We start from the raw sequence: 14,134 nt of genomic DNA on the forward strand, positions 1-14,134 counted from the left end.
GGCAATTGCTGTGCTTTGGGACCGTGCTCTAACCAACTGAGCTATCTGGCCAGGGCACCCACAGCTAATATTATTTGAGTGTTTTTCAACCACTGATCCATCATAAATTTTGTGACTGTCTGCAAAAGAGTGAACGACCCTGATGTTGTATGAAGATTATAGACTTTGTCAATCTTCTTTTTCTTCTTTTCCGAGTGAGAGGAAGGGAAATAGACTTCTTCATGTGCCCGGACCGGGATCTACCCTGCAGCCCCTATTTAGGGCCAATTCTCTGTCCCTCTTGGGCCATGCTTGCAACTGAGCTATTTTTAGCACCTGAAGTGGAGGCTCCATGGAGCTATCCTCCATGCCTAGGGCTATGCACTCAAACCAACCAAAAACCAATCAGTCGATTCACACAGGAGAAACGCCCATCTGCTTCTCCGCCCCTCCCCCTCTCCTTCCTCTCTGTCTCTCTCTTCCCCTCCCGCAGCGAGACTCCATTGGAGCAAAGATGGCCCGGGCACTGGGGATGGCTCCTTGGCTTCTGCCCCGGTCGCTAGAGTGGCTCTGGTAGCGATGGAGCGATGCCCCCTGGTGGGCGCGCCAGGTAGATCCCAGTCGGGCGCATGCGGGAGTCTGTCTCTCTATCCCCATTTCCAGCTTCAGAAAAATACAAAAAAAACAAAACAAAAATAAAACAGTCAGTCGGGCCATGGTTGTAGGGACAGGGGAGACAAAGGGGAGGGGAAGGGGTGGAGAAGCAGATCTTCACTTCTTCTGTGTTCCCTGACTGGGAATCGAACCCGGGACGTCCATGTGCCAGGCTGAAGCTCTATCACTAAGCCAACTGGCTGTGGCCTGTAAATCTTCATACAGCATCAGGGTAGTTAACTCTTTTTCAGACTGGCATAAAATTTCAGTCGCGGCAGTTGAACACCACTGTTAGATTCAATGATAAAAATCTAAAAGCTTTTCCTCTGAGATCAGGATAAGACAAGGACAAGTCACTTTTATTCAACATAGTCCTAACCAGAGCATGTAGGCAAGAAAAAGAAATAAAAGATATCTGAATTGTTAAAGAAATAAAACTGGGCCTTGGCCGGTTAACTCAGTTGGTTAAGAGCATTGTCCTGAAACAACAAGGTTGCAGGTTCGATCCCGAGTCAGGGCACATATAGGAGCAGCTCGATGTTTCTCTCTGTCTCTCCCTGCCTCTCAAAAAAGAAAAAAAAAAGTAAAATTGTCTTTAATTGTATATGACGTGATATTGTATATGGAAAATCTTGAAGACCTCACAAAAAAACTGTTAGAACTAATAAATTCTGTAAAGTTGCAGGATACAAAATCAATATGCAAAAATCAGTTGTGTTTCTGTATACAAATAATGAATTGTCAGAACGATAAGAAAACAATCTTATTTATAATTGCATCAAAAATAATAAAATATTGCCCTGGCCGGTTGGCTCAGCGGTAGAGCGTCGGCCTAGCGTGCGGAGGACCCGGGTTCAATTCCCGGCCAGGGCACACAGGAGAAGCGCACATTTGCTTCTCCACCCCTCCGCCGTGCTTTCCTCTCTGTCTCTCTCTTCCCCTCCCGCAGCCAAGGCTCCATTGGAGCAAAGATGGCCCGGGCGCTGGGGATGGCTCTGTGGCCTCTGCCCCAGGCGCTAGCGTGGCTCTGGTCGCAACATGGCGACGCCCAGGATGGGCAGAGCATCGCCCCCTGGTGGGCAGAGCGTCGCCCCTGGTGGGCGTGCCGGGTGAATCCCGGTCGGGAGCATGCGGGAGTCTGTCTGACTGTCTCTCCCTGTTTCCAGCTTCAGAAAAATGCAAAAAAAAAAAAAAATATTTAGAAATAAGTTCAATCAAGAAAGTGAAAGATCTATACACCAAAAGCTATAAGACGTTGAAAGAAATTAAAGAGACAAATAAATATTTGTGCTTGTAGATATTCTGTGCTTGTAGATTAGAAGAAAAATATTGTTAAAATATCCATACTACCCAAAGCCATCTATAGATTCATTGTTATCCCTATAAAAATTCTAATGGCCTTTTTTAAAGAAATAGAAAAAACAGTATTAAAATTTGTGTAGAACTACAGAAAGACCCTGAATAGCCAAAGCAATCTTAAGAAGAACAAAGGTTGAAGCATCATACTTTCTGATTTCAAATTATATTACAAAGCTTTAGTAATTTAAACAGTATGTTATTGGCATAAAAACAGATCATTGGAACAGTGTAAAGTGCCTAGAAATAAACCCACTGATTTATGGTTAAATTATGACAAAGAGGCCAAGAATAACAATGGGGAAAGGATGGTCTCTTTAATAAATGATGTTAGGAAAACTGGATAGCTACATGCAAAAGAATAAAACTGGACCCTTATACCTAACAGAAAAACCAACTCACATTGGATTAAAGACTTGAATGTAATGATACCTGATACTATAAACTCCTAGAGGAAAATGGGGAGTAAGTCCCTTGATACTATTTTTGGCAATGATTTTTTGGGGTTTGACATCAAAAATAGTGGCACAAAAGCAAAAATAAGCATGTGGGACTACATCAAATTAAGCTTCTACGGGGCATCGGATACTGTCAACCAAATGGAAAGGCAGCCTACAAAACTGGAGGAAATATTTTCAAATCACATATCAGATAGGGAGTTATATAATGCCCAGAGTGTAAAAGGAACTTGTACAACTCGTAGCAAAAGACTCGTAACAAAAAAAACAAACCAATTTGAAAATAGGCAGAGGAACTGAGTAGACATTTTTCTTTCTTTTTTTTTTCTTATTTTGTATTTTTCTGAAGCTGGAAACGGGGAGAGACAGTCAGACAGACTCCCGCATGCGCCTGACTGGGATCCACCCGGCACGCCCACCAGGGACGATGCTCTGCCCACCAGGGACCACGCTCTGCCCACCAGGGGGCGATGCTCTGCCCCTCTGGGGCGTCGCTCTGCCACGACCAGAGCCACTCTAGCGCCTGGGGCAGAGGCCAAGGAACCATCCCCAGCGCAGGGCCATCTTTGCTCCAATGGAGCCTCGGCTGTGGGAGGAGAAGAGAGAGACAGAGAGGAAGGAGAGGGGGAGGGGTGGAGAAGCAAACGGGTGCTTCTCCTATGTGCCCTGGCCGGGAATCGAACCCGGGTCCCCCGCACGCCAGGCCGATGCTCTACCGCTGAGCCAACCGGCCAGGGCCAAGTAGACATTTTTCAGAGAGGACACACAAATGTTTGAGAGTTGTATGAAAAGGTGTTTAACATTGCTAATCATCAGGGAAATGCGAATCAAATTACAATGAGTTATCACTGCACACCTGTTAGAATGGCGGTCAGCAAAAAGACACCTACGTGTTGGTGAAAATGTGGAGGAAAGGGAACATTTTTGCATTGATGGTGGAAATGTATCTTGGTTCAGTGTCTATGCAAAACAGTATGGAAGGTACTCAAGGAATTAAAATTATAATTAGCATATGGTTCAGCAATCACACTTCTGGATATTTATCTAAGGAAGGAAATCACTATCTTGAAGAAATATCTGCACTCCCATGTTCATTGTAGCATTATTCACAATATCCAAGTAATGTAAACAATGTGTCTGTTAATATGTAGATGAATGGTTAAAGAAGAAGTGATATATATTATATAATGGAATATTATTCAACTGTGAGAAAGAAGGGCATCCTTTCATTTGTGACAACGTGGACCTTGAGGGCGTTATGCTGTGTGAAAAAAGACAGAAAGATAAATACTGCATAATACCACTTTTAAGTGAATTCTAAAAAGCCAAAACTCAGAAACAGACTAGAATGGTGTTTTCCAGGGTTTCTGAGAGGTAGTGGGAAAGGAAGATGTTATGCAAAGAGTACTTCTTCCAGTTATAAGATGAATAAGTTTTGAAATTTTCACATACAGGATGGTGATTATAGTTAATAATACTGTATTATATACCTGAAATTTGCTGAGTAGATCTTAAATCTTAAATGTCCTTACCATGAAAAAGAAATGGTAATTATATGATGTGCTACAGGTGCTTCCTAAGCTATAGTGATAATCATATTGCAGTATATAACTATCAAATCAACATATTGTATACTTTAAACTTCCATAATGTTATGTGTCAATTAGATCTCAATAAAAGCTGGAGGGAGGATCTTAATTTCTAATATATTGTATAACCATGTGTTATGAATCATTGCTGGTTTCTTCTTTATTTTTAGTATACTTTTAGCCTGACCGGTGGTGGCGCAGTGGGAAGAGCGTTGACCTGGGATGCTGAGGACCCAGGTTCAAAACCCCAAGGTCACTGGCTTGACCACGGACTCATCCACTTGAGCACAGCCTTATCTAACAGTTCTAGCGTGGGATCATGGTTATGATCCCATGGTCTCTGGCTTGAGTCCAGTGGTTATTGACTTGAAGCCTAAGGTTGCTGGCTTGAGCAAGGAGTCACTGGCTCAGCTGGAGTCCCTCACATCGAGACACATCTGAACAACATAGAAGCAGTCAATGAACAACTAAAGTGAAGCAACTATGAGTTGATGCTTCTCATCTCCCTTGCTGTCTCTGTCTCCTTCTCTCTCTCTCTTGCAAAAGAAAAAACAATTTTAAGTTGTTTTCAGTGAATTGTTAGACATTCTACAAAGTGCTATGAGTAATAAATAAAACCATAAATCATAATCCTTGCTGAAGTAGGTTAGGGGCTTAGCGTTGAATTATAGAAAGCACATAAAAAAATATTTCACAATGTTCCCAATAGATGCAAATCAGTATGATTTGAACTGACAATAGTGTAGAGGATGCCTAATAGCTGAATGGTCAATGGGGTCAGTAATGAGATATTTCGCAGGGAGGAGTTATCTTGAAGATGTTTAAAATTTTGAAGAAATTTGAAGTGATATATACATGTGATAACATCAAATAGAAGAGCTGGTGGCCCTGGCCGGTTGGCTCAGTGGTAGAGTGTTGTCCTAGCGTGCAGGAGTCCTGGGTTTGATTCCCGGCCAGGGCACACAGGAGAAGCGCCCATCTGCTTCTCCACCCCTCCCCCTCTCCTTCCTCTCTGTCTCTCTCATCCCCTCCCACAGCCAAGGCTCCATTGGAGCAAAAGTTGGCCCAGGCACTGAGGATGGCTCCATGGCCTCTGCCTCAGGTGCTCGAATGGCTCTGGTTACAACAGAGCAATGCCCCAGATGGGCAGAGCATCGCCCCCTGGTGGGCATGCTGGGTGGATCCCAGTCGGGCGCATGCAGGAGTCTGTCTGACTGCCTCCCTGTTTCCAACTTCAGAAAAATACAAAAAAACAGACAAAAAAAAAAAAAAGAAGAGCTGGTAATGAAAGGTAATAGTCTCATGCTTCTTCTTTCCCGCTCTGGCTCCTCATTAATCATTATTTAGGTGTATAGTAACTTCCAGAGAGTTCATAGTATTTATATATGTTCTCTGTATATGTAATATTTAACACATATACACATATGCAGAGAGTATATATGTTATATATACTTTATATGTAGTATATATGTGTATGTATTTATGTGTGCGTGTATAAAGTAATCACTTGAATATGATTATATTTCTAGTTTTGGATTTATTGATTTTGAACAATAGTTATTGTTGACTCCTGGGTATAAACATAGATTTCACTCATTTATTCTGCTATTTTTCTTTCTCTCATGCATGGAACTAAGGGCAAAGAACTCTTTTTATTTTTTAAATTTTATTTATTTTTAGAGAGAGAGGAGGGAGGGAAAAAAGAAGAGAAGGAGAGAGAGAGAGAAGGAGGAGGAGAGGAAGCATCAACTCCCATATGTGCCTTGACCAGCAAGCCTGGGGTTTTGAACCGGCGACCTCAGTATTCCAGGTCAACACTTTATCCACTGCGCCACCACAAGTCATGTGCTTATGGTTTTGTGTATGTTTTCATCATATGTACGAATTCCAATTTAATTTCTGATCTCATTTGCATTGGACTACAGAATAAGCAAATTTGAATTGTTTTAGGTTCACAGTTAATAGAGATTGAATGTGTTTAATTTAAGAGTTAGTATCTTTGGTTCAAGTCTGAATTTCATGCTGATTTTAAGTTGACATATAAATACTTAATACACTTGATAAGGCTTTTCAGGAAAGAAAATGAAATTTAGGAACACTTTACAGGTAGCCTGATAATGCAGGAAAGAGAAATAGGATAGTGAACATGATTATGATGAAAGATTAGCTGTTGGGAGGAATCTTCCATTAAAAAGTGTCAGGAAAAAGAGATAAAGAGGTCTTGAAAAATAGAAATAATTGTCTTATTTTTGAAATAAAGGAAGAAAGAAAATTTCTTCTGGCTCCTTTCATTTATATAGTCTTCTGTTTTGGGATATGAAAATGCTTTTCTGTCATTAGATTATATGTTTCTATATGCATTAGTGCCTGGTATTAGACTGACACTGATCTCTGACAGATTTGTTCTCCATTTGGGGCTCCATTTGTATCACTTTTTGAATCCTTTGTACAATAAAGCCAATTGACAAAATATTACACTGATACATTCTATTCTTTTTCTTTTAAACATTAGTTTTAAATGTGCATTTGTGTAATAGAAACTGGTGGTTGTAATGAGATATTTCTAACATGTTTCATAGTTTTTAAATGTAAGGCTTTGACACAGCACATTCAGAAGAGTAGCATTCTATTTTACACTGTTTTAATCTTTCTTTAATTTGGCCTTTACACTTCTGCCAGCTCCTGGATTTAGATTGTATCTTCCAAATAACTCAGAACGTTTTCAAATATTTCTTCTCAGTTTTCTTTCAAAGTAGGTCAGTTTAGATTTTATATCTAACTTGCAGATGGAAAATCTGAAGCACAGGAAAATTAGGTAATTTACCAAAATCTTAATAATCAGTGGCAAAAGTTAAGTAAAATCCAAGGTCTTCTGAAGTCTAGTCATTACTCTACCTATCAGATGAATAAAGGCTAATAGAGGTCTATTTGGTACTTTCCAGTTGGCTGTATTCTTTTAAACATGTAATCAGGTCATTTACTGTGAAGGCTGTAATTATCATCTGGTGATTGAAATTACTTATTCAAAGCTTAAAAAAAAAGTCAGTACAAACCCAGGAACTCATAAAATTCCCCAAACTAGTTTTATAAAGTGCTTGGCAGTGTTGCATCTTATAGTGCAGGATGTTGGAATTAGTCCATGCTGGGAAGGAAATTACCTCAGTAATCTTGCTCTGTTCATTTTGTTTAAATGTTGAAATGTTCTTAATTTCAAAGATATTTCTTTCATCCCCAGGTGTCCAAGCATAGAACTTCAAACAGGGTGTTTAGGGAATGGTGTGAGCTGTGTACACTTAGTTTCCTAACATGTAGTTGTCACCAGAAAGGGGACCTGGCCCTTTGGGTCTGCTGACAGCTAGCTAGTACTGTGTGGGTCCTTGACTTCACCTAGGAAAGATTTCACAACACGAGTCCACATAAGAGTTGGGGACAGTGAAACAAGGAAGGGCCTAGAATAGAAGGTACAGGGGAGAGTCTAGGCAGAGCTCTTCTGGCTCTCTAGAAACCTTATGGGAAAGAAACGAGCCTGCACTGGGAAGTCAGAGAAAAGGGGACCTTGAAGACAGCAGGTTAGCCCAAGATGAGCTGCCACTGTCCCATTGCTCCCCTGTGGGGACCCTTAGGGTTGAGGAAATGCACAAGTGTCCGAGTGTCCGGGAGGAAAAGGGGGAAGGGAAAAGCGCTGGTGTGCTCCCAGAAAAGTTTGCGCGCTGGGTCCTTTGTTTTGAAGGATTTTACAGGCTGGGTGTTTAGGGGAGGTCATAGGGGAGATTGCAATAGAATATTCATTAGCCTTTACAGGGGTGCCCTTTCAGGGTCGTTCGTGGTCTCTACTAATTGTGCCAGGGCAAGGGGTCATTAGTAATTGCGACTGATTCTAGCGTCCACCACCTGGTTTTGCCGCTTTTCTGGGCCTGGAGCTGAAATACAACTGAGGCCTAGATGTTACCTCTAGAGAGGTGACCTTCTGTATCTGGCTGTAAATTGCTCAGCTGGTTTGTTTGGCTGACTGTCTCAGTTTCCCTATTCTACTTGCCGATGGGTTTTCTTAGCTTTTTACTATTCTACCTCATAGTCCCAGATCTTAGAAAGTCTCCATAACCCAAAGTGACATTTTGCTGACTCTGATATTAAAGCCTAAATGGGAGGAGCTAAATATAGTGCCTACTATAAGATAATTATGAGCTTGGGGAAAATGTTATTGGCAAAGTACCTTTCACTGTACCATAGACCATCATCACCTAGAAGAGCTTCGATGTCTGCCTGTGATTATGACCAGCCCTCTAGTAGTCCTGCTTTTTTTGAGAAAGCAGGGATTTGTGAGGTCTAAAGTGTTTGACCTAAGGAACCAATTACTTTTAGCTATTCTTAGAATGGGTCCATTTAAGGAATGATATTTCCATTGAGGGAAGTTTTCATCCCAAGCAGAGAGCCCTCTATCACACCAACTATAGGAATAGGGCAAAATGAAATCAGCTCCCTACTTGTGGAATACTTCAGTGCTGATATCTGTGAGGCTGGGAGCTATTTCTTTTCTTTATAAGCCCACACCCCCAACCCCATTTGAAACCTGAGTTTATACCTCTGCTGTGGGGATAGATAGTGGGCTATGTTCCCACTGCTTACATTTTATTCCTATTGTGGCTCAGGTCTCAGGTCCAGTTCTACCTTCTCTGTAGGATAACTGTCTTGTCTGAATATGAGGACAAGTCTGTACCTCCTAACAGTTAGCCCTGGTGGCTCAGAAGCCACATAGAAGAAACATGATTTACTATAATGGACCCATTTAAGGATGCTCTAGGCTTTTGTACCTGTTTCATCTTGAGCCCTGTTCCACTCAATTTCTGCAAGACAGCTGACTACATCTCAGTGTTGTCTTGGAGCTTTTTCAGAGCTTTCAATTCCCATCAGCTAATCTTTAGTAACCTTCATTTGGGAGTGAATAATATTATCTGTTGCCCTTTCAAAAGCTATAATGGTCTGGGCACCATGGACTGTTTGGTTTTAGTCAGTGAGGAGGAATTAAACTGCCCCATAACAGGTATGTGCAAAGCCACAAAAAGCTTTCGTCAAGTCACAGTTGTTTTTTTTGTTTTTGTTTTTTTTTTGTATTTCTCTGAAGCTGGAAACAGGGAGGCAGTCAGACAGACTCCCGCATGCACCCGACCGGGATCCACCCGGCACGCCCACCAGGGGCGACGCTCTGCCCATCCGGGGCGTCGCTCTGTTGTGACCAGAGCCACTCGAGCGCCTGGGGCAGAGGCCAAGGAGACATCCCCAGCGCCCGGGCCATCTTTTGCTCCAATGGAGCCTCGGCTGCGGGAGGGGAAGAGAGAGACAGAGAGGAAGGAGAGGGGGAGGGGTGGAGAAGCAGATGGGCGCCTCTCCTGTATGCCCTGGCTGGGAATCGAACCCTGGACTTCCGCACGCCAGGCCGACGCTCTACCACTGAGCCAACTGGCCAGGACCAAGTCACAGTTGTTTTAATTGAACTTACTGCTCTTCACCAAACCTGAACTATTCAAATTATCTTAATTAAATTCCCTAATAAGATTCACCTAAGAAGAAAAGGGATGAAGGTTCATGATCTGTCTGTGAAGTACAGAGCAGAATCTGCTCTTCCATTCCGTGTAAACTGAGAATAGTCTCTCAGTAATTCCATTTTGTCTGGTAGCATACATTACAATGAGTATTTACTTGCAAAATTGTAATTAAGGTAATTTTTTTTAAATTCTCAGATTTCTGCACTGAGTGGCCAGCTGCACTAGACAGTGATGAAAAATGTGAGAAGCATTTTCCAGTTGAAATTGACACAGCTGATTATGTTTCATCAGGACCATCTATTCGAAACCCCAAAGCACGAGCAGTCACCTTAAGGGTAAGAGATTTTTTTTTTTTTTTTTTTTGGTATTTTTCTGAAGCTGGAAACGAGGAGGCAGTCAGACAGACTCCCACATGCGCTTGACTGGGATCCACCTGGCACGCCCACCAGGGGGTGATGCTCTGCCCATCCAGGGTGTCGCTCTTTTGTGACCAGAGCCATTCTAGCGCCTGAGGCAGAGGCCATGGAGCCATCCCCAGCGCCTGGGCCATCTTTGCTCCAATGGAGCCTTGGCTGCGGGAGGGGAAGAGAGAGACAGAGAGGAAGGAGAAGGGGGAGGGGTGGAGAAGCAGATGGGCGCTTCTTCTATGTGCCCTGACCGGGAATCGAACCTGGGACTTCTGCACTCCAGGCCGATGCTCTACCATTGAGCCAACTGGCCAGGGCCGAGATATTTTTTTTAAAAATAAGAATTATTGAGAGCATTTGAGATTTTGCTTCACAGCATATGTCATCAGTTTGGCTCAAATAAGCTATACATTTTTAAAATTTTTATTATAATATATTACTTAAAAATAGCATTTTGTATGTATTATAAAACAGATAACAATTATTACAGAAAATTTAGACAATATAAAAATATTTTAAAGTATAAAATAAAGTTACCTATAATTCCACTACTCATGAATAACCAGTATTAGCTGTAGGAGCTCAATTTAGTATATATGTGCCCTGGCCGGTTGGTTCAGCAGTAGAGTGTCAACCAGCATATGGAAGTCCTGGGTTCAATTCCTGGTCAGGGCACACAGAAGAGGTGACCATCTGCTTCTCCACCCGTACTCCTTCTGTCTCTATCTCTCTCTTCATCTCCCGCAGCCATGGCTCACTTGATTCAATCATGTTGGCCCTGGGCCTTGAGGATGGCTCCATGGAGCCTCTGCCTCAGACGCTAAAAATAGCTCGGTTGCCAGCAGCTACAGATAGGCAGAGCATTGACCCCATATGGGATTTCCAGGTGGAATCCTGGTCAGGACACATACAGGACAGGAGTCTTATCTCCCCGCCTTTAACTTAAAAAAAAAAAATTAGTATGCATGAAGTCAACCTTTTGTATATTAATGGGATACTATATTTGATTGTTTTCTATTTTACAGTTAGTAATAGGAAGTAAAAATTTCCTAAAGATATTAAGCATACTTTAATATTGTATTAACAGCTGCATCAGATGGCATGTAAAAAAATGTCTGTTGTGTGTCAAGACAGTGTCTGAGGCTGGGGCGCAATGCTAATCCATCAGACATGGCCCTTTTCTGAGACTGAAGTGGGAGATACAAACAAATACTTTCATAACGTAGTTCTATCAGAATGTATTTAAATTATCCATATATTCAAAGAAGAACTAACTCCTATCCTTCTCAAGCTATTTCAAAAAATTCAAGAGGAAGGAAGACTTCCAAGCTCCTTTCATGAAGCGAGTATAATTCTGATTCCAAAACCAGGCAAAGACAACACAAAGAAAGAAAATTATGTCAATATCCCTGATGAATTTAGATGCTAAAATCCTCAACAAAATATTAGCAAACTGGATCCAGCAATATATGAAAAAAATCATACATCATGATCAAATGGGATTTATTCTTGGGAGGCAAGGCTGGTACAATATTCGCAAATCAATCGATGTGATTCATCACATAAACAAAAGGAAGGAGAAAAACCACATGATAATTTCAATAGATGCAGAAAAAACATTTGATAAAATCCAGCACCCATTCATGTTCAAAACTCTCAGCAAAGTGGGAATACAAGGAACATACCTCAACATGATAAAGGCCATCTATGACAAACCCACAGCCAACATTGTACTCAATGGGCAAAAATTAAAAGCAATCTCCTTAAGATCAGGAACAAGGCAGGGGTGCCCCCTTTCACCACTCTTATTCAACATAGTTCTGGAAGTCCTAGCCACAGCAATCAGACAAGAAAAAGAAATATAAGGCATTCAAATTGGAAAAGAAGTAAAACTATCAATAATTTGCAGATGATATGATATTGTATACAGAAAACCCTAAAGTCTCAGTCAAAAAACTACTGGACCTGATAAATGAATTCAGCAAGGTGGCAGGATATAAAATTAATACTCAGAAATCAGAGGCATTTTTATACACTAACAATGAACTGTCAGAAAGAGAAATTAAGGAAGCAATCCCCTTTACCATTGCAACCAAAAAAATAAAGTACCTAGGAATAAATTTAACCAGGGAGATTAAAGACTTATACTTGGAAAATTATAAAACATTGATAAAAGAAATCAAGGAAGATACAAACAAGTGGAAGCATATACCGTGCTCATGATTAGGAAGAATAAACATCATTAAAATGTCTATATTACCCAAAGCAATATATAAATTCAATGCAATACCGATTAAAATACCAATGACTTACTTCAAAGATATAGAACACATATTCCAAAAATTTATATGGAACCAAAAAAGAACACGAATAGCCTCAGCAATCCTGAAAAGGAAGAATAAAGTGGGAGGTATCGCACTTCTGGATATCAAGTTATACTACAAGGCCATTGTACTCAAAACAGCATGGTACTGGCATAAGAACAGGCATATATTGGGTTGGGGAATAAGTTCGTAGCGTTTTTACCGAAGACTTTTATTTAAACAAAAAACAATAATTAATATCAATAAGTTAATTAATTATATATTCGCCGTTGCTGTTTACAACCTCTTCCCACCTCTCGACCAATTTGTTGATGCCGTTCTGCCAAAAATCGCCTGGTTTGGTGTCAAAGAAGTTGTTGAGCCAGTTTTTAAGGACCTCTTTGTTATCGAAGGTAACACCCTTCATATGGTTTGACAGGGAGCGGAAAAGATGGTAATCGGTCGGTGCAAGGTCCGGAGAATACGGCGGATGCTGAAGGACCTCTCATTCGAGCTCTTGGAGTGCGGCTTTGATGACTTGTGCAACATGGGGCCTGGCGTTGTCGTGAAGGACTATGGTTTGACCATGTCGATCAGGTCTTTTCAGTCGAATAGCCTCATTCACGCGGTGTAGCTGGGCAATGTAGAGCTCCTTGTTGACCGTGGCATTCTTTTTGAGCATTTCCCAGTTCTTCATCGAATTCAGAAGGCCTTCCGCTGTAGCACGTGTCATCGACGTCAAAGTCGCCATTTTTGAACTTTGCAAACCATTTCCGTGCTGTAGACTCGCCTTTCCTGCTGTAGACTCGCCTATGACACCTTCTCCATACACGTCGCAAATGTCCCGGGCTGCTTCGGCAGCTTTTTGACCTCGATGAAAAGCAAAGAAGAGCAGGTGTCGAAAATGTTGATTTTTGCCTCCTGGGTATTCCATTTCTAAGCCTCAAAACTAATAAAAAATTAAATAACTCAAAAATACAATTAACATAGTTTTGTAGAGCAGAAAGAGTTTTATCGAATGAATACTTACCCTTTGCCAAACAGCAAACAAATCGTTGTAAAATAAAAAAAGAAAATATAAAAACGCTACGAACTTATTCCCCAACCCAATAGATCAATGGAATAGAACTGAGAACCCACAAATAAACCCACACTTTTATGGACAACTGATATTTGACAAAGGAGGTCAGAGCATACAATGGACTAAAGACAGCCTCTTCAACAAATGGTGTTGGGAAAATTGGACAGCTACCTGCAAAAAAATGAAACTAGACCACCAACTTACACCATTCACAAAAATAAACTCAAAATGGATAAAAGACTTAAATGTAAGCCATAAAACCATAAGCATCTTAGAAGAAAACATAGGCAGTAAGCTCTCTGACATCTCTCGCAGCAATATATTTGCCAATTTATCTCCACGGGCAAGTGAAATAAAAGACAGGATAAACAAATGGGACTATATCAAACTAAAAAGCTTTTGCACAGCTAAAGACAATAAGAACAGAATAAAAAGACAAACTACACAATGGGAGAATATATTTGACAATGCGTCTGATAAGGGGTTAATAACCAAAATTTATAAAGAACTTGTAAAACTTAATACCAGGAAGACAAACAATCCAATCAAAAAATGGGCGAAAGAAATGAGTAGACACTTCTCCAAAGAGAACATACAGATGGCCAATAGGCATATGAAAAAATGCTCAACATCACTAATCATTAGAGAAATGCAAATTAAAACCACAATGAGATATCATCTCACACCAGTTAAAATGGTGCTCATCAACAAAACAACACAGAATAAGTGCTGGTGAGGATGTGGAGAAAAGGGAACCCTCCTGC

General features: G+C 41.0%; 1 protein-coding gene across 1 annotated transcript in view; it reads left to right on the forward strand.

Annotated features, from left to right (window-relative positions):
• MRPS35 (mitochondrial ribosomal protein S35) overlaps nt 1-14,134 on the forward strand; it is a 52,322-nt gene that overhangs the window by 11,820 nt on the left and 26,368 nt on the right. Inside the window, exon 5 of the mRNA XM_066258021.1 lies at nt 9,775-9,914. Within this exon, the coding sequence (XP_066114118.1) occupies nt 9,775-9,914 (140 nt within the window). The remainder of the gene's footprint in view (nt 1-9,774; nt 9,915-14,134) is intronic.

Source organism: Saccopteryx bilineata, chromosome 2, assembly GCF_036850765.1.
Source record: "Saccopteryx bilineata isolate mSacBil1 chromosome 2, mSacBil1_pri_phased_curated, whole genome shotgun sequence".
Lineage (NCBI taxonomy): Eukaryota > Metazoa > Chordata > Mammalia > Chiroptera > Emballonuridae > Saccopteryx > Saccopteryx bilineata.